Below are 19,388 nucleotides of genomic sequence, written 5' to 3' on the forward strand. Positions count from 1 at the left end.
GTGATAATAATTGGTCAATTAATGAAATGCTTTGATAGGATCACCAACGGACATCTAAATTAAAGCGTTATTTTCTGAGACACTATTCAACTCGACAGAGAATTAATTCCAGAGAAACTTATACACTAACAGTTACAGTAATAACCAACCTGCTTCGTCCTCTGGGGGCGTAACCACGCAAACCACTTTCACGTTACGAGACCCTGCGCTTCCGTGTTTACACACCCACGTAAAGGAGGAGACTCGCGCATAGTGCAAGTTTACCAAGCAATCATAGTGCAATTGCGGGCAAAGTGACACATAGCAGACTGAATGGTAAAAGGCGGTGAATTCAGGTTTCACGATTGCCTTCTACAGCGGAATGTTCACTCGAAGGGGCTATGGCGACGTCAAGAAATCTACACAGAAAGTTCTGGACCCAAAGAAGGATGTTTTAACGCGGCTAAAGCATCTTCGTTCACTACTAGGTGAGTGAAATGACATCAGGCTTTGATGCAAACACGTCGCGTTTCCCAGCCACGGGTTGGTGTAACAGAGGTGGCCGGTGGCTTCTTACAGTCCTTGCGAATATGAACAAGCTATACAATATCTGGCTCGCATGCAAGGAAATACTGTCATTATTGTCAACGTTGGTTGGGTATCGCTGTTCTGACAGTAAAGACCTGGCGCCCTGCCGACATGAGACAAAGGGTCGTTTAGCCCACCACACAATAATATTTGCATGGAATATTAGCAAGCTAGCAAGTAGCTCGCTAGCCTTTCTGTCTAGCCAGGTGGCTAACTAATGTTAGCTGTCTTGGTGGCTAAGTGGTCGATAAAGGCTAGCCTGACATTATGGAGGCTTATTAAGGATAGCAAGCAGTTCGACAGAATACGTACATTTGCAAATAACGTTTTAGTGACTGAATAAGATATATGGTACAGCAAGCATCCTCATAGCCATGGCTATCCAGGAATGATGCATGAATAGGTTCTTCTGTCAACTAACGTTAGCCACAGACAAGGGCAGGCTAATGATAATAGTACAAAGCTAGCAATAAATGCTGGATTAATGCAGTATGGTGTTGCAGGTTGATATCAACGACTAGCTGGTTTGTTGTCAGATGTGTCATGTTATTCAAACGTTATTTCTTTGCGTGAGACTGAAAGTATTTTTCTCCTTGCGATTGATACAGTGCTGTGGGAACAGAAGCAGGTTACTTTTTTCTGGTCCTGCTCTGTCTGTTGGCAACGCGACATAGATAAGGTTACAGTAACCTTACTGCTGCAAGTTGTAAACAACCCTACCGCAGTCGTGTGTTGCAGCCTACGATGCAACATAAGCCTGGAAATTGTTTATTATTTTGAAATCACTTAACGCTGTCTTGCCTACTGTATCTTACTACATATGAACTGGTCTGATAACGTAGAGCCAAAGATGACCGTACAACACAGCAGTGTCCAATGGACTATTGAGAACAGCTTTTACTGTATTTTAGTGATATTGGGGAACTTGTGTTCAATTTAGAGACTGTGAGATGTTGGTCTATTCTCTTTTGGAATCACCTCAGCATTCCACTGTTCACTTTCCCTGGGTTCTCATGGACACCTTTGCTTGGTCTCTGTCCGTGTCCTGGTTGTGCTGCTCCGGCCACCAGGGATGGAGGAGAGAGCTCTGGTGACAAGGCTCCCCATGTGACCTATCTTTGGCAAACACCATTTGCTGGATTCCATAGTACCCATGTAGATTTCAGTAGCAATGCTTTTAGTGCTCCTTCTGTTAACTGTAAGAAGAATGCTCTTGGTTGTCAGTATGCTTCTGACATGCTTTTGGTTTTCGCTATGCTTTGCTTCTCATTGTTCACAGAAAACCGTGTTGAATGCAAGTGAATAGACAAGGTAAAACATAGATAAGAATTGTGCGTCTTCTTTATACAGTAGTTTTGGAATCCTAAAGCAAGTTGAGGTTGTAGAGAGAGAAAGAATTCCTTTTCACAAGATGAGCACATGGCACATGGCTGATGGTAGAACAGGCGTGAACTGCAAAATTGTACAGAATGAGAAGATGGAACAGGCTGATTTAGAATGGAATGAGAGAAGGAATGGAATGAGAGATGGAATGGAAAGAGAGATCCACTGACTTGCGACAAGAGGATCTGCATGATTTGACACCGACTGCTGTTCATTACATCTCAGTGTTTATCTCAGTGTTGGGACATCATCCACTCCACACACATTCTGTGACACATTTTTGGGAATCTCCATTCACTTTCGCGTAGTTTGATTGAAGTTGTTGAAAAATCTCACAGTTTATTAGGCACCATGTTCAATGATGCATGAATCATGATACCATCATGTCATGTTATGCTCAAGCACAGATACAGTGTGTGAATTGTGTGTGCAAGAGATGGCCAAAACCGAGTCAGCTGCGATAAAGCCATCAGCGTCAATCCTATCAGTGTTGTTTTGTGTGTTTGTTTCCAAGATCACGGTTACAGTCATTGCTACTGATACGTTCAGCAGCCATTCGTTTCTCTCTGTCTTACTTTCAGATCCGATTTATCTCAATATTCAAGTCACTGGATTTATGCTTTTAATGGGCAACAGCCTAAGGGCAAAGTTATACTTTGCGTGTTCGTGAGGATCTGATACTGCCAGAGTGACATACATGTCCCTCATCATAGGCGTGTGTGTGTGTGTGAGGCCATTATATACCACAAGTGCACCTAGAAAAGTCAACAAATATCGTAATGTCAATAGTCTTATCATTGCTTAATGATCCAAAATGGCAATCAATGACCAGGAAGTTTCTCTTGGACATGTCTTGACGCCTGTCAAAATATCACTATAATCCTATTTTGAGCTACAGTATATTTTGCATTTCTCCTCTCCATTGATGGCCATTATATCGATATGTCGATGGTGAAATCAAGGCTTTATTCAGTTTGCATTATAAACTGTTGCATATTTTAAAATCAGTCTTGCAAAATTTTATTTCGTAATTGAGTGTGATTTTTTTTTTTTTTTTCAATCTCCCATGTCTCCCATTGCAGCTTCTCAAGAATGGTATTTCACTTTAGCTAAGCAGTGTCATGTGAGGATGTTTTGGTTTAAAACCCACGTGTAATGTAGATGAGTTGTTTTGTTCCATAACTTCCATAACTTGAGCCTATATGCCAGTGCTGATTTAGCTGAAATCCAGGTCACCTGTTTAACACGACCATAACAAAAAGTTTTCCTGGCAGCGCTGGTTGTTTGAACTGTGCGGTGTGATCTGTCCATGAGTCTCTTCCTGCTGCTAACCCCACACTGGTTCAATGTCAAGACCAGTGGCCAGAGGATACAGACCAGTTGAATCTGCCCACCGCTTCCCACGTCTGGGGGGAAGATAAGGTCCAGCTTATTTATCCAGCGACCGTTACGAGGTCCACCATTTTGTGGTCCCCCCGTCCCCGTTCGCAATGTGGCGTGGAGCAGTGGTTTCATCAAAGGAAGGATTTCCTCCCACTGCCTGGTTCCTGTGTGGACAGGAAGTCGGGATGAGTGATGAGGTGGCGCGCTGCACACTTTTAATTCCTTCTGTCAGTCTCGGTCCCCGGGGCTTCTAATTCACATGACCACAGGCAGGCTGGCAGCGCGTCGTAAATCACGGCCACTCTTGCCTGGCTTTTATTGTTGCTGCAGTCTCAGTGAAACTACACTCATTTGCACGTACGACAGAATAGACACACGGACACACAAACGCATGCGTTCATGTACACACGCACACTCACACTCACAGATACACATACACCTACACATACACCTACACATACACGTACAGATACACGTACACATACACATACACACACACACACACACACACACACACACACACACACACACACACACACACACACACACACACACACACACACACACACACACACACACACACACACACACACACACATACACACACACCTGTTGTAACTGCCATCGTTAGTGCAGCAGAGAAAAATTATACTTTGGACATTAGTACTGAATGTGCCTAGTTGCAGCACTAAGATTGGCCACACACACACACACACACACACACACACACACATTCACATACACGTATATGCACACACACACATGCTGATTTTTCCTCAGACTTTTTCCTCTCCCTCTCTGTCTTCCATTGTGTGTTTGGAGTTTTGGAGGAGGGGGCCTTTTCCATGTCCCAGAGGTCCATTTTTACCCAAAGTAAATGCTATCATAAAAGTGGGGGAGAGTGGCCTTAAATGTCAGTAACATCCTGAAACTACGGCAGGAACAGTGCCGCGCTGTCGGCAGTCGGCGAGCGTTTCCCCATGACTTCAGCTGAGCTCTGTGCTGAGGGAGCAAAAATAAACATGAGTAAAACATTAACAATAGAGCGGTCATGTGCCAGCCTTAAGTACAAATTGAATGTCCTCACACACTCTTGGAGAACTTGGAAGTGTGTCCTTCTCTTTTTGTCTGTGTCCATGCCTGTGTGTGCGTGTGTGTGTGTGTGTGTGTGTTTGTTTTTGGGTGGCGTTTGCTTAGAGTGTTGCTTTGTTGAGTTGTGGGGATTTACCCAGTGCCTGCCTGCCCTGTCAGAAGGTGTGTGTGTGTGTGGAAGGCGCTGGACACACACAGGACACAGACAAACAGACACAGATACACACACACACACACACACACACACACACACACACAGTACAGAGACAAGCACACAGATACACATACACAGAGAGACACACGCAGACACACACAGATACACAGACACACGCATACACACACGCATACACACACGCATACACACACGCACGCACACACATGCAGACACACGCAGACAGACATGCAGACACTCACACACACACACACACACACACACACACACCACTGGTCATGCTTGGCTGGCTGTGGCTGAGTTTGGTAATTAGAGGACCACCTGATCATACACAGCATCCCCTGGCACCTCCCGCCCTGGCCAGAGAAAACACACACTCACACACACACACACACACACACACACACACACAACAAAGACAGCTGTCAACGCGATCTCTCGGCCGCTGGCCCCTCTCTGGACTCGCGTGCGTTTTGGTGAAGGTTGATTCTGGCAGCTTGACAGCAGTCAGGTGATAGCTGGACGTGTTGTACATTTTAAGACCGTTTTTTTACGGGCCAAAGCGATCTCATGCTCGACTCCCACTCCGCTGTAAGTATGAGGGTGCCCTCCTTAAAGAAACCTCGCCTCCCAACGTCTCGCCCTATCTCCTGAAACCTGTGTAAACAAGCGAGTTTGCAGGTGGCCTTTATGGAAAAAGGGGGGTAAATAAAACCAAGTGTTGTGGCGATAACAGTCGCTGGCTTTGTGAGTGAGTGCTTTGTCTTTTTTTTTTTTTATGGTGTTCTTCAGTGGAGACACTCCTTTCCTCTTTTGCCCGAAGAAGACAGGATGGTTCGGGTAAACTGTGTGTATACGTGTGTGTGTGTGTGTGTGTGTGTGTGTGTGTGGGGAGCACTACCATTGTGTTGTGATCCGCTGCGAAGGCACGGTTAGAATGACGTGCCTAAGAAACCTAACTCCAGCTTCTCGCCTCTGGCCATGGTCTCCTCGGAGATCTTCTGACATCTGATTGGTCCCTCTCCCCCCTCAGCACAGCACAGCCCGCATGAGGGCTCTGAATTCCATTATCTGGGTTTGTTTGTTGGTTCCTCAGATAGCTGTGACAAGGGAGCACAAGCACTGGGGTTGGAGATGCATGAAAATTACTTTTCAGACTAGACAGATTGCAGTTATTTCATGGTATATAGGCCTAATCAGTTTTGTTGCTGTAGCTAACCGTAGGGGTCTTGACTGACAAATTCTGTGATTTGTGTGTTGCGTGTTCTGTTTTTACTGATCGGAATCATGTTCAGGCTTTCACTCCATAACACCGAACATTAGTTGTCACTGACTGTACTATCCCAGTAAATCTGTGAGAATTTCCGCTGAAGAATGTGTGGACCAGTCATGGTTTCTGAAGAGTCTTACGTCATGGTTTGGCCTTTTTTGTGTGTGTGTGTGTGTGTGTGTGTGTGTGTGTTCTTTTGAAGCGGTAGAAGAATTCCGCACACATGAAGTTGAGTTAGTCATGGCAGGCAGCTGATCTACAGACCAACTCTTGTCCCTTAACTTTCCGCAGCCAATTTGCATTCTGGTGCGAGGCGTGAGCGAGGTGTCCGCTCGGTGCACAAGTGCAGCTGGTTGTTAATGATCCACACAGGGGCTAAAGCTGTCAACAAGCTCCAGGGCTGAAGTCTCTGCATCAGGAGGGCAATAATAGAGCACCTCTCTGCCTTCCTCCTGAGCAAAGTGATGATGGCGATGAGTGGAGTGCAAGCTCTGTTCATTATAGTGTTATCCCATTTTAATCTAGGCTCAACTTATTGGAGAAAAAAACTCTACCATTTTTACCCTAATCTGCCATATTTGTTCCACAGAAATCCTCATCACACAGACCTATCACAATCAATATCAAAGATGATATTGGTATTTGAGGCTTGATTTAATCCTCCCTGTTTGATTTGTTCGTGATGCTGATTTTTTGTGCTTGCTTGACCATGCACCTTTGTTTTTGATATGTCTTGCTGTTGACTTTTGCATGGCTATGAAGTAAATATAATGAGTTAACCACAGGCCCTAACAGTGATCGGCCTATTGATAAAGAACCCAAACTCCATCAATAGAGAAGCACAGAGTAATACGATGGGCAGATTACCTCGTGTGATTTACATGACATTTCCCTGCTGCTTGCCATAAAAGGCGGGACTACTTTGTCACAATCACCCATACTTTTCCCTGACGTGTGCACTACTAAGTGAACCGCTGAACAGCAGCCAGCCAGACAGCGTTTGAACATCTCTTCGGAATGATAAGCATTTTCTTACGGAGTATTGCAGAGAGAGAGAGATATCACACCTGTTCACAACGTTCACTAAGCTACGTGAGACTAATCGCTGCTGGCAGGCGGTGGCGGCATTCGTGTCAGTTCCACGGTCAAAAGATGGGTGTAGCCTGCTGCTGCTGCTGCTGGTAGCAGGACTGGTTGGGTGACATTTGAGTGTCATTAGCAGTGTTGCCAGATTGGGTTGACTGATTTCCGCCCAATCACCCCGCCGTCTTCAGCAAAAAAACGCCCGATTACTTTTTTCTCATAGACAACCATTGAACTCAAAAGGTTATTTACCCGCCTACTGCTTATTTTCCCCCGCCGAACGATATAAAAGAAGCCAACATCTGGCAACACTGGTCATTAGGCGTGCCACACTCAGTGCTGGTGTCATAGTGACCGCACACGGCTGTGCTGGCAACAGGTGAGGGCGTGACCAAACCTCATGCGCTGCCAAGTCTGCTTCTGTGTAACAGTTTGGCCTCAGCCACTCCTTCCCTTTTGTCCGTTATAGACCAAGTTCCTGTTATTCCTCAATATGGTGTCGGTTGTGAAATGGAAGAGTTGTGATCAAGTCTGTTGTGTAAAAAGACAGGTCTCCCTTTATTAACTGACTATAAACTTTACCCGGAAGTAGTGTAGACAATTTTGTAGAATCGTTGAATCGATGAGTCTGGATTTCAGAGCTTTTAGAATGATTTAAACTGTCATATTCTGCAATAGATAGATAGATAGATACTTTATTGATCCCCAAGGGGAATAAACACATGAGCAGCATTTATACTAATTGCTCAAGCTCAAAGCACAAGCAATTTTGTTGAATCGTTGAATAGGGAGTCTAGATTTCAGAGCTTTTAGAATGATTTTAAACGGTCATATTCTGCAATGAACACATGAACAGCATATATGCTAATAGCTCAAGCTCACAGCACAAGCCATGGTCTCTTTAGCTTGGGCGTCCTTGAACAGTGGAAACTTGCCAAGAGTCTGCCCGGCTCTTTACAAATGGCTGTGATCTGGTGTCCGAGAACCCTATCACCCACCGGCTTACCAATTGGACGGCAGTGCTCAATGCGTAACACTCACTGAAATGACCATGAAATCACCGCAGGTTTTTGCTGTCTGATGATGAGTTGAAAAGTTCAAGCTAATTGAACCCCACAGTTCTCAATTACGCTGGTGCTGAGTTAGGCCACGAAACTGAGCTCCTCCAGAATTTCTTTCATGGTTGTATAGAAAGGGCAAACACTCCGAGTTGTATTGTGTACTGTAGGTCAGTTGTTTTGTTATGTGGGGAAGATCACGCGATAAGGGAGTTAAACTCCCACTGAGTCTTTTAGTGCCACTCAGCAATTAATGAACCAACATTTAAGAACAATATGTCAGTTTGTATACATGGGCCTACATGTACTTAAATAGCAACACAAAATTGCCTGGTGTAATTTAATCTTTATCTGATTTTAAAGCCAGAAAGTGCTTGTGGTAAACACTTGCCATGGTAATACTGTGATTAGGTCTGAACAACTTGGTCCATGTTGTTCAGCCTGTTGCTCAGCCTTCAAGAGTAGTGTGAAGGCCCCATTTTATGTGATTTCTCTTTAAAGGAATATTTTGTTAAAGCCATACAGAACTCCATTCTAAAGCTGCCAAATTCCACAAACAGGCTCAAACGTCGAAATTTCGGTGTCTAACACTCGTTTTCATGCTAGGCAATACAGAAAACGGGCTTAAAGTGTAAAATACCGAACTATTCCTTTAAGTCTTCTTGGACACATTTTACAGTCCAGCTCTGAGAATATTTGACAGGAGTTACACGAGGTCACATGACCGAGGCTCTACAGAAGACATGCTATTTATGACATACTTGTATTCCACCCTCTCATCTTCAGTGTTGCTTTTGTCTAGCCAATAGCTTGCACACACTGTAGCGTTCATGGCTACGAATGAATGAAAAAATAATAGAATAGTCTAGTTTAGTCTGATGGATATTGCATCTCTACTGGATGCTGAAGTAGCTTAATTTACCGTCTGTCCACTGCTCACTCTGTTTTGTGCATTGTGGAAATTGAAAAGTGTGTGTGTGGTGTGTGGTGTGTGTGGTGTGTGTGTGGTGTGTGTGGTTTGTGTGGTGTGTGTGGCGTGTGTGGCGTGTGTGGCGTGTGTGGCGTGTGTGGTGTGTGTTAAATGGTATCCTGATGAGTTGGTGCTCTTTCAATGTTTCACAGTATCTTCATGATTGTGAGTGTTGCACAGTATTCTGCTGCAGTTGTTGTGAGTATCATATGTTGTCTATTTGACTTTTGTTCTTAGGCTTATTGTGCTTTGACCGTGCACCATGTTTTTTTTTTCTTTAAAGGACTTACAAATTAATTTATGTAGTGTCCTAACCACAAGTTTTGGTCAGCAACACAGAATCCCTTTATACTGAGGAGAGCAAGAGAATAGACCTTTTGTTTATCAGTGGTGTTTGTGTGCCTGAATCTTTTATGAGCGGTCTGTATGAGAGAGAGAGAGAGAGACAGAGAAAAAGAAAAAGAGAGAGAGAGAGAGAGGATACGGTAGACATGTAAAGCCCACAGGACATTCCTGTCTCTTCTGCCAGGTGCAAATATAAACCCAAAGAGGTCTTCCAAGCAGTTGAGAGAGAGAATCATACGTCCATATTCATAGGATTACTTTACACCACTGGCCTAGAGATGAAAAAGAATGCTACTTTGGATGGACTGTAATACTGTGACTAACAAAAGTTATACATCACACTGAGAGGTCCAGAACACCCATGGCAACAGAACACCCATTTCTAACAATGGTCTACAATTGCAATGCTCAGTTCCAGCCAGGAGTCTGTTTCTCAAAAGAACTTTGCTAACTGAGTTAGCAACTTTGTTGGCTGCAATGCAAATTCCCATTGTCAACCAACTAAGTTGCTAACAGGTTAGCAACTGTGGTTTTGAGAAATGCACCCCAGAATGATTGTTAATGTCTTTGCTGGTTGGTTGTGTCAGGTATGAGTGCGAGAGGATGTTTTGTGACGATCAGAAAGGGGACCTTGAGTGGGCATCAGGAGTCACTGGTCAGGCGGCTACTTGAAACCACTGCAGCGTGCACACTGCACAGCACGTCCCCAAACATCCTGCATTCTGGATGGACCAGGGTTATTTCTACTCCTTCCATTTTTAAGATGCGTGTGTGTGTGTGTATGTGTGTGTGTGTGTGCATGTGCATGTGTGGGTGTGTTTGTGCACAGCGTTCAACTGAAAAGGAAATTGCACAGGGTGTCCTCCTGAAGATTATATTTATTATGTAATTGAAACGGCAAATAAACAAAACTGGTCAGTCAGGTATGGGCGGGTGGTTGGTTGTTAGGTTGGTTGGTTGGTTTCCCTGTGCTGTTGTCCAACATGTCCAATGCTCTCCCATTTCAGGTGGCACTCAGCAGGCAAGTCTTAAATCACAGCAAATCTTAAGTCATTGGTCCATGTTTTTCTGACATTTCACCCCTTTATTTCCAGAGAGGATCCTAGTACTTGTGGAGAAGCTCATAAAGACCCACTTCAAACTCGCTTTTGCTCCACTAGAGAGCAGCTACTGTATCAAGTGGAAAAAATCTCAACGTGTCTCTAACCTAGACCTTCATAAGAGAAAGTTGAATGGTGGTGCTAGTAAGAAGCCTCGCCTCAAATACAGTTGCTAGTTTCTCAACTCTTGTTGAGTCATTCAGCTATCCTTAGCCTCTGCACTGTACACACTGGTGCTGGGTATAGAATAGAGTGACGGCAAAGAGAATGCCGCCGCGCCGCCAGGGGCCAGTCGGAGCTGCGGCCTTGACACGGTGACTTCATTAAGTGCGGTATTTGAGGGTGACCTCAGGAGTGAGAGTGGCAGCCTCCACTTTAGGCGCTAACTGCCGCTAAGCTGCCAAGATTAACCGGCTCTCTCGGAGACCAAAGAGCAGAGAGGGAAAGTTCTCAGCAGTGTGTGTCCTTGTCGTAAGGCAGCCTGCACTTAGCACATCTGAGGGGGCTGACGCCTTGTCAAAGCCTCTGATACTCCGGCTTACTGTGCAGGCATGTGTCTGTCTTGCACTCAAACGGCCCCCTTGGAGTGGGATTCATTGTCTGATAATAACAGTGATCGTTTGGTGGGAACTGAAGGGCTATGGCCGATATGTCAGCTAAGATTACAGATTGCTTGCCAAATCGCTTGCCATTATCCCTTGCGAGACTGCCAAGCTGGTCCTGAGACTTGGTCAGCTTAATGGGCTGCTGGTGAACCGATCTAACTGGCTGTTACATGGTGGTTTTGTGAGAATTCTGTTCTGTGAGAATTCGGCTTAATGTTATTATGGTGTTATGTCACCTGTAAAACTGGCAGGCTTGTTACTGCTGAATGCGTTTTTTCTTTCTTTCTCTCCTGGTTTGTAGTCAGTTGACAAGGCTCACTATATTGTTTGTGTTATAGAGGAATGACATTGTTAACGCAGTGTTCTAACAGCTCTTGTGAGAGAGAGTGTTCCTGATGTCTTCGGAATGACTCGATACCTTCTTCGCAAACAGCCGCCAGTTATGTCCAGCCATGTTTGCAAAATGTGTGTTGCCAAGGGCCAGTGGATGAATAGCCCCCAGAAGGGCTTTTTTTGCTTTCTTGCATAATCGAATTGCTGCCAGTGTCGGCTCAGCTGGCAGCTGTGGTTTTATCATTAACCTCGGTTTTGCATGGTCAAAAGTCACTGTTCATTCTGGTGCCTGTCGAGAGCCTGCGGTGGCTATTGGGACCTCCTTTGCCTCCCATTATTTCCCTCATTTCCGTTTCTGAGCCCTTTGATTGTCTTGTTTTGTGTTTTGTTTTAGTTCTTACGGCACAAAGGGAAAGCTCATTTAAGGGAAGAAAGGGCTCCCAGAGCAGCGCCGGGCCAGCAGCCTCTGAAGGAGGCGCATTATTTTGGAACTGGCACTGCCGCCCCCCCGAAATGCCCGCTGCAATTGAAGGCAGTGAGTGGGGCCTGTGCCAGCGGGGTCTTTCCGCAGATGCTGGGCACCTCGCCATGCCACCCCAAGACGAGGCGCGCAGCCACACAGCATCTCCTGAATCCCGCCTCGCTCGCTTGCTTGCTGTGATGGCTTGTTTACCTCAGGAGCACGCCTCCTGTTCTTCTTTGCTCCAACAAGACGCAATAAAAGCAACGCAGAGGGCGCCCATCTTTATTTGGCTCTTTGTCGCTTCTCTGGGGGGGGGGTGTGGGGGTGTGTGTGGAGGGTTGCAGTTCAAGGACGGCGTTCTCAATTGGTCTCAGTGAAAACGCGTTCCTGGAAGCCCACGGTGTGTGTGTGTGTGTGTGTGTGTGTGTGTGTGTGTGTGTGTGTGTGTGTGTGTGTGTGTGTGTGTGTGTGTGTGTGTGTGTGTCCTCCTCCGTTTGCCATTGTGCGCCTGACAGCCTGGGCTTCCGTATCCCCTGCTGGTGCAGCTGCATTCGCAAAAAAAAAAAAAAAAAAACACTCTCGCTGCCCGTGCCGTGGAGGAAGCATGTCGCTATGGCAACACCTGCTTGCCTGTTCACACGTGACACTCTCTGGTCACCAAGCTCCTGAGCAACAACACAAAGGAATGATCTCACATGCTAGCATGCTCTTTGCTAGCCTCATTTGAATGAGCTGCGTGTCATGAAATGTAACACCTTGCCAGTGCCGTGTGCTACAGAGCTGCTATCTACATTTTAACCCGCTTGCATATGATATCACTGAGTAGATACAGCTGCAGGCTTTGCATCATTGGACCGACCTTCATGGCATTTGTCAGAGACTGTGTGTCACTGTGGCTAACCCATATGAACTTGTTTTTTTTATTTTTTTTATTGTAGCCCATTCCAATTTAATTGAAGACCAGCCTTAGATGCCCCCAAGGGCTCTTGTATAGAAGCTAAAGTCCAAACGCTTCCAACCACTTGAATATGTTTTAGACTTCCACACTGTGTGTGTTCTTTTTGGTACTTTTAGAAATGTACTGATTTACTAATTCACTTTGCAGAACAGGTTTAGGTAGGACAATTTGGCAAACAAATTTTGTCAGAGAAATTTTGACAGTCCAGACCTTTTTACTAATCCGATAATGGTGGGCTGGTCCTCAGACAAAAACACCCTCTGGAATTCCTTTGAATCCTCCAATCGTCTCTTCCAAGCAAGATGGACCTTAGGGATGCGCTTGTCTGGGAAGCTAGTTACTGTATTTTTCCTGGAGGTCTAAATACACTAAGTGGCGCATATGCTCATCCATCCTGGCCGCAGGTTGTTATTTCCTTGACTTGTTCTCCCTGACGGCTGCTTACCAGCTGGTACAGAGATGGCAGCCATGCTCCGGGCTATGTCTTTAGAAATCACACTTTGTGTGCAGGTTCCCTGGTCTGCTTGATGAAAGTCATTCTTCGCTGCTATCATGACGGCTAAGATCTTCTGAGATACAGATATATGTTACCTAAAGTCATCATTTTGCAAACCATGTAGGAATTTTCAGACTTTCTCTTGGAACAATAGCTGTTGAATCCTGCATTAGTTGAATGATTAAAAAAGGAACTTAGAATAGCCTCTGGTAATAAAAAAAAAAAAAAAACATTAAAAATGTATGATTCTTGAGAAAATGTAGGCTACAAACCCTCTCAGCCTGGATTCTGCTGTTGTGATCAGTAATTCAGTTGATGAGGTGGGACTGCAATGCGTTTGGCGTCCAGTATCTGATCCTAATGCGGATTACAGATCAAGAGAGTTGAATTACAAATCAATTGTCTTGGAACTTAGGCAGTTGACCCCCCCACACAGGCCTGGTTTCCGCTGTTGAACTTGGTCAGGAGGACCTTTGTTAGGAGGGACGCTATTGTTTGGGGATCACTGCTGTGCTTGGCAGAGGACTTCCATAAACATGTCTGAAAGGCAAGTGATCTCAATGCCTGCATAGTCAGCAGTTCTCCCAGTCTCTCTCCAGCCTGTTTTCTTCACCCAGCTTTTCCAAAAGGGCTGCTGCTGCTGCTTCACGGTAGAATTACCGTGCAGTCAGACGCCTGCGTCGGCCAACGTATGCCTCATTTTGTCACATTTCCATAAACGCGAACTGATTGGTTTGTCAGTGTTTGAAAATTTGCATACACTGAATTTCATTGGCTGGCGCTTGCGCGATCCGTCAAAAGTTGAACATTTCTCAACTTTTTAGCGGAGGCAACGTATCTCAGGCAACGCATCGGACCCACAATTCAGTGCGGCATGAAATTAAGTCCAGCCAATGTAAAGTGAATGGGAAAACAACGGACGAACGTTGGCCGACGCAAGCGTCTGACTGCACCGTTAGACTTTGATATATAGCCTACCTTTTTGCTGCACTGTTCCCCCTCCAACACAATGTCCTTAAAGGAGAAATTGGAAGGAGGGGGATCACCAGAGCACACAGATGTTAACGCTGCTAATTTTAACAGTGCAGCAAAAAGGTAGAATACAACAAATTTGCAGCGTTAACATCTGTGTGCTCTGGTGATCCCCCTCCTTTCAATTTCTCCTTTAAGGACGTTGTGTTGGAGGGGGAACAAAAAGTGAGCCCATATTTAGTCAGATATCATCAACACTGGTGCAGCTCCCTCGTTTCTCATGACCCAGTGACCCTCTGGACACAAAGCTCGCCGTTCCGTTACGCAGAGACGTTCTGGACACAAAGCTAGCCGTTCCGTTACGCAGAGACGTTCTGGACACAAAGCTAGCCGCTCCGTTACGCAGAGACGTTCTGGACACAAAGCTAGCCGTTCCGTTACGCAGAGACGTTCTGGACACAAAGCTCGCCGTTCCGTTACGCAGAGACGTTCTGGACACAAAGCTCGCCGTTCCGTTACGCAGTGACCTTCTGGACACAAAGCTAGCCGCTCCGTTACGCAGAGACGTTCTGGACACAAAGCTAGCCGTTCCGTTACGCAGAGACGTTCTGGACACAAAGCTCGCCGTTCCGTTACGCAGAGACGTTCTGGACACAAAGCTAGCCGTTCCGATACACAGAGACGTTCTGGACACAAAGCTCGCCGTTCCGTTACGCAGTGACCTTCTGGACACAAAGCTAGCCGCTCCGTTACGCAGAGACGTTCTGGACACAAAGCTAGCCGTTCCGTTACGCAGAGACGTTCTGGACACAAAGCTCGCCGTTCCGTTACGCAGAGACGTTCTGGACACAAAGCTAGCCGTTCCGATACACAGAGACGTTCTGGACACAAAGCTTGCCGTTCCGTTACGCAGAGAAGTTCTGGACACAAAGCTCGCCGTTCCGTTACGCAGAGACGTTCTGGACACAAAGCTAGCCGTTCCGATACACAGAGACGTTCTGGACACAAAGCTTGCCGTTCCGTTACGCAGAGAAGTTCTGGACACAAAGCTAGCCGTTCCGTTACGCAGAGAAGTTCTGGACACAAAGCTAGCTGTTCCGTTACGCAGAGACGTGACCACGGGGGCATGGCTTTGTGCTGGAGAGGAAAATAAAACAGCGCACAGGTCAGTGATTAGGCCATGATGCTGCCAAGACTGGACGACGGACGCCTTGGTACTGTACTAGCATTTGGTCAGTTGCTCATCAAGACACCCTCGTGCTCACTCCATGTTGATGTTTTGACACTGATGTCAAATCCCCAACGTGTGGAGGGGTGGAGTGGTGGAGGGGCGGAGGGGCGGAGGGGTGGAGGGATGGAGGGGTGGAGGGGTGGAGGGGTGGAGGGGCTCTTTATCCGTCATGCTCCAGAGATGGGTCGGGAGGATAATGCGGCTGGAAAAACGGATGGCTGGCGGATGGAGAGTGCGAGCGGGCTGACTGACGCTGATGGCTCAGTGACATAACGCCAGGGTGGACTGATCCTGTCATTTCTGCTCTGCTTCCCTGACTGACAGGCCTCGCCCCATGCCCATCAGAGGACACACACACACACTCAGACTCACTCACACACACACACACACTCACACACACATGCACACACACTCACACTCTCTCTCACACGCACACACTCTCATTCTCACTCTCACTCTCTCTCTCTCTCTCTCTCTCTCTCTCTCTCACTCTCTCTCTCTCTTTCTCTCTCTCTCTCATATCTACACACACACACACACACACACACACACACACACGCACACACACATTCTCTCCCACACACACACACACACACACACACAGACACTCTACTCACACATGCTCTTACTCAATGATGATGTCACATTTACCTCAATGCCACTGTTCACATTACACCGTTAATAGGCACACAGACTTTATGCATTAAAACAAACACAATCATAAACTCTTACACACACACACACACACACACACACACACACTGAAAAACACACCCATATATGTGACCCTGTAAAGCGGAACCAGTCGTTTCGGTAAAATTTTCTAAACTAAGTTATTGTGCTCACGTGAACGGCCATAAACTAAGCTTTCCAACGATATGTATATCGAGGGTATTGCACAAACTATCGCTAAGATAACCGCATCCAAAGTTGTCATGGTTCTCCTGTCATGATATGCCAGAAGAGGAGAAATTACCATTTTAAGCCGCGCGTGCACAACGGGATTGACAGCAAATGTGTTGAATCTTCGCCGGGTTTAACAGTCAAAACGTATGTTTTTCCGTGAAATGCGTTCACGATATGAAACTGTAGACTGTATACAGTCGAATTATGCGAAAACGTGAAATTCAACATTTTAACCCGGAAGTTTGTTATTGTTGATTTTCTCAAAATAACGTTGTGCGCAAAACGACTGATTTCGCTTTGAATGGTCACATATGCACAAATAAATAAAGTAAGCCTATCCTGTAATAAGATGTCTGTCCTCCAAGAGATTTACCGCAGCAAATGGCTTTGACAGTTCACGATATAGCCAGACACTTGATGTCGGCATGGCCTCCTTTTCTCCATAAAGTGCTATTTCGAGACGTCCCTTGATGGAGCACGAGGCTAATTAATCAATTCTGACACGTTCACACACACACACACACACACAGCGATGTGAATTAGACGTAGAGCCCTGTTGGGTTGTGGGGAGCGTGTGTTCTTCCTCATCTCGGTCGGGAACGCTGGAGTCAGCAGCCCTGCTGGAGTAGGAAGTACACCATGTGTGTTTTGGTTGGCCAGCCGTCTGCTGCTCATGATGGCTGACTTGTGATCGTCCATCTCACAAACACGCACGTTGATGCAGAGGCTATTTGTTTTTTCTGTTTTTTTAATGCTACAAGTGCTGGAAGTGCTAAGTACTGTATATGTTATGTCATGTCATGCATGGCTCAAACAGGCTTATAAAGTTGCAATAAACACAAGGCGGTAAAGTATTTTACTTTTTTTTTTCTCCATAATCTCTTTCTTTGATTGCACACACACAGGCGCACGCACGCACGCACGCACGCACACACACACACACACGCACACACACACACACACGTCCAGAGGATGTGCCTGCTTCTGGACTCTCTTCTCCTCTGTCTGATGAGTCAGTGTGTTTTCCTGAGGGGCAGGAAGAGCCCCAACACAATGAGGAGCGTTGAAAAGGCCAACATGTGAGACACTCAGATAACCGCCCCACCCGTGCTGCCACCACGACTCTCTCTCTCTCTCTCTGTGTGTGTGTGTGTGTGTGTGTGTGTGTGTGTGTGTGTGTGTGTGTGTGTGTGTGTGTGTGTGTGTGTGTGTGTGTGTGTGTGTGTGTGTGTGTGTGTGTGTGTGTGTGTGTGTGTGTGTGTGTGTGTGTGTGTGTGTGTGTGTGTGTCTGCTTGTACCTACTTGCTGTTCCTCCACAACTTTCGCCAGTAACCTTGACTGACCCAAGTGTCAAAACATTAGCCATAATGTGAACCATTGCTAGCGCAGTTGCTGTACCAGCGCTAATGCTACTGACTTGATTTTTCTTTGACAGTGACAGCCATATGAATAAACAGATTTAAAGGTTTTGTTTTTTAGAATTATACACCGAGAACAAGTAGAGAAAAGAGAGAGAACAAGGCACGAAGGAAAAGAGAAGAGGTTGGAGTGAAAGGAAGAGAGAGAGCTTGGAGAAGAGGGAAGCGAAGGGAAGGAGAAAGAAAAAAAGCGAGTGGCGGGTGGAGGGGCTTTGCCTTTGCCCCGGGGTCATATTGACTGAGATAACTGCCCTGGAGTGGGCCTCCCTCTGCGCTCCTCACACCGGCCGCCCCTGCTGTTTAACAGGCCCTCGGCTGCGGCGTTGTGTTAGGGTTGCGCACACACTCTTTAAGTCAATATTTGAAAGGCCGACTTGAGAGACTAAGACACCGTCCATGTCTTTGGTCTGCTGGCCAACAGACCTTGAGGAGCTTGGCTTTAGAAAGCAAGCAGTCAATTTGCATCAAGATAGTTGGAAATCGGGAGGCCCTTCTCGACAGCCACATTCTTCTTTGGACAAGACTCCTTTGGCAGATTTACAATACAAAGTGTAAAAGGGAGCAAGATAACAAATTGAAGTAGACCTAATCGATGCTGTTGTGTGCGAATGGTAAATTGTGAGTCAGTTGAGGACGTACGGAAGAGAGGGGGGGGGGGGACTCGGGGTCCAGTCAGACTGTGATGTAATTTCCTAATCCCACCCCATCTCTCTCACCCACTCACTTCCTATCACTCTTCACTGTCCTATCTGAATAAAGGCATAGAAGTATCATATATACGTAGCAGTACTGTAGTATAGAACAGTTACAGGCATTCTAGCAGTCAGACAGGCTACATTAGGAAATTGAGTATAGAAGTACAGGTTACAGGCAGTTGAGTATAGAAGTACAGGTTACATTAGGCAGTTGAGTATAGAAGGACAGGTTACATTAGGCAGTTGAGCATAGTATAGAAGTACTGTAGAAGAGCTACAGTCGACTGACAGTAGGTTACTTTCGGAAGTTGAGTATGAAGTGTAGAAGCACTATAGCCTGTAGAAGAGCTACAGTCAGTCCAGCAGAGACAGGTTACAGTAGGAAGTTGAGTATAGCGTATAGAAGTACTGTAGAAGAGCTACAGACGGTACAGGCTACGTTAGGAAGTTGTAGTTCCAGAAGTCAGTCAGAGAGAAGGGTAGGGTTAACCGAGGAATGGGAAGTTTGTTTTGTTTAGGCAAACATACTGTATGTCATAATATGTCCATGGCCATACAGTAGGTCCTGTGACCATGAATATTTAATGACTGATTGTTATGTGACTTTATTGATTTTTGTTGATTTTGTTAACTTCTATTTTTGCTTAGCTGACAGACCTCTTAAATTGGCCTTGATTTTGTTTTGTCATATGAATATATGAAGCCAAATAATGTGCACAAGAACATTGATACCATTGGAGCTTTCTGAAGATGGTCAAAGCTATCTAATGTAGCAGTTACATGTTAATCCCACCAAATTAGCTAAATTCAGCAAATCACTCTTCTTTGTGTGGGCTTGAAAACGTATGAAATTATATATTGTAAATGAATGGTTGAAGTTCTCAACAT

At 45.8% G+C, this 19,388-nt stretch overlaps 1 protein-coding gene across 1 annotated transcript in view; it reads left to right on the forward strand.

Moving 5' to 3' along the window:
- The first annotated feature begins 246 nt into the window (after positions 1–246).
- The window catches only part of ralgapa2 (Ral GTPase activating protein catalytic subunit alpha 2), a 127,751-nt gene continuing 108,609 nt past the window's right edge, over positions 247–19,388 (forward strand). The window contains 1 exon segment of the mRNA XM_062523250.1: positions 247–467. Coding sequence (XP_062379234.1) covers positions 362–467 — 106 coding nt within the window. The 5' untranslated portion in view covers positions 247–361.

This window comes from Sardina pilchardus, chromosome 20 (genome assembly GCF_963854185.1).
Source record: "Sardina pilchardus chromosome 20, fSarPil1.1, whole genome shotgun sequence".
Classification (NCBI taxonomy): Eukaryota; Metazoa; Chordata; class Actinopteri; order Clupeiformes; family Clupeidae; genus Sardina; species Sardina pilchardus.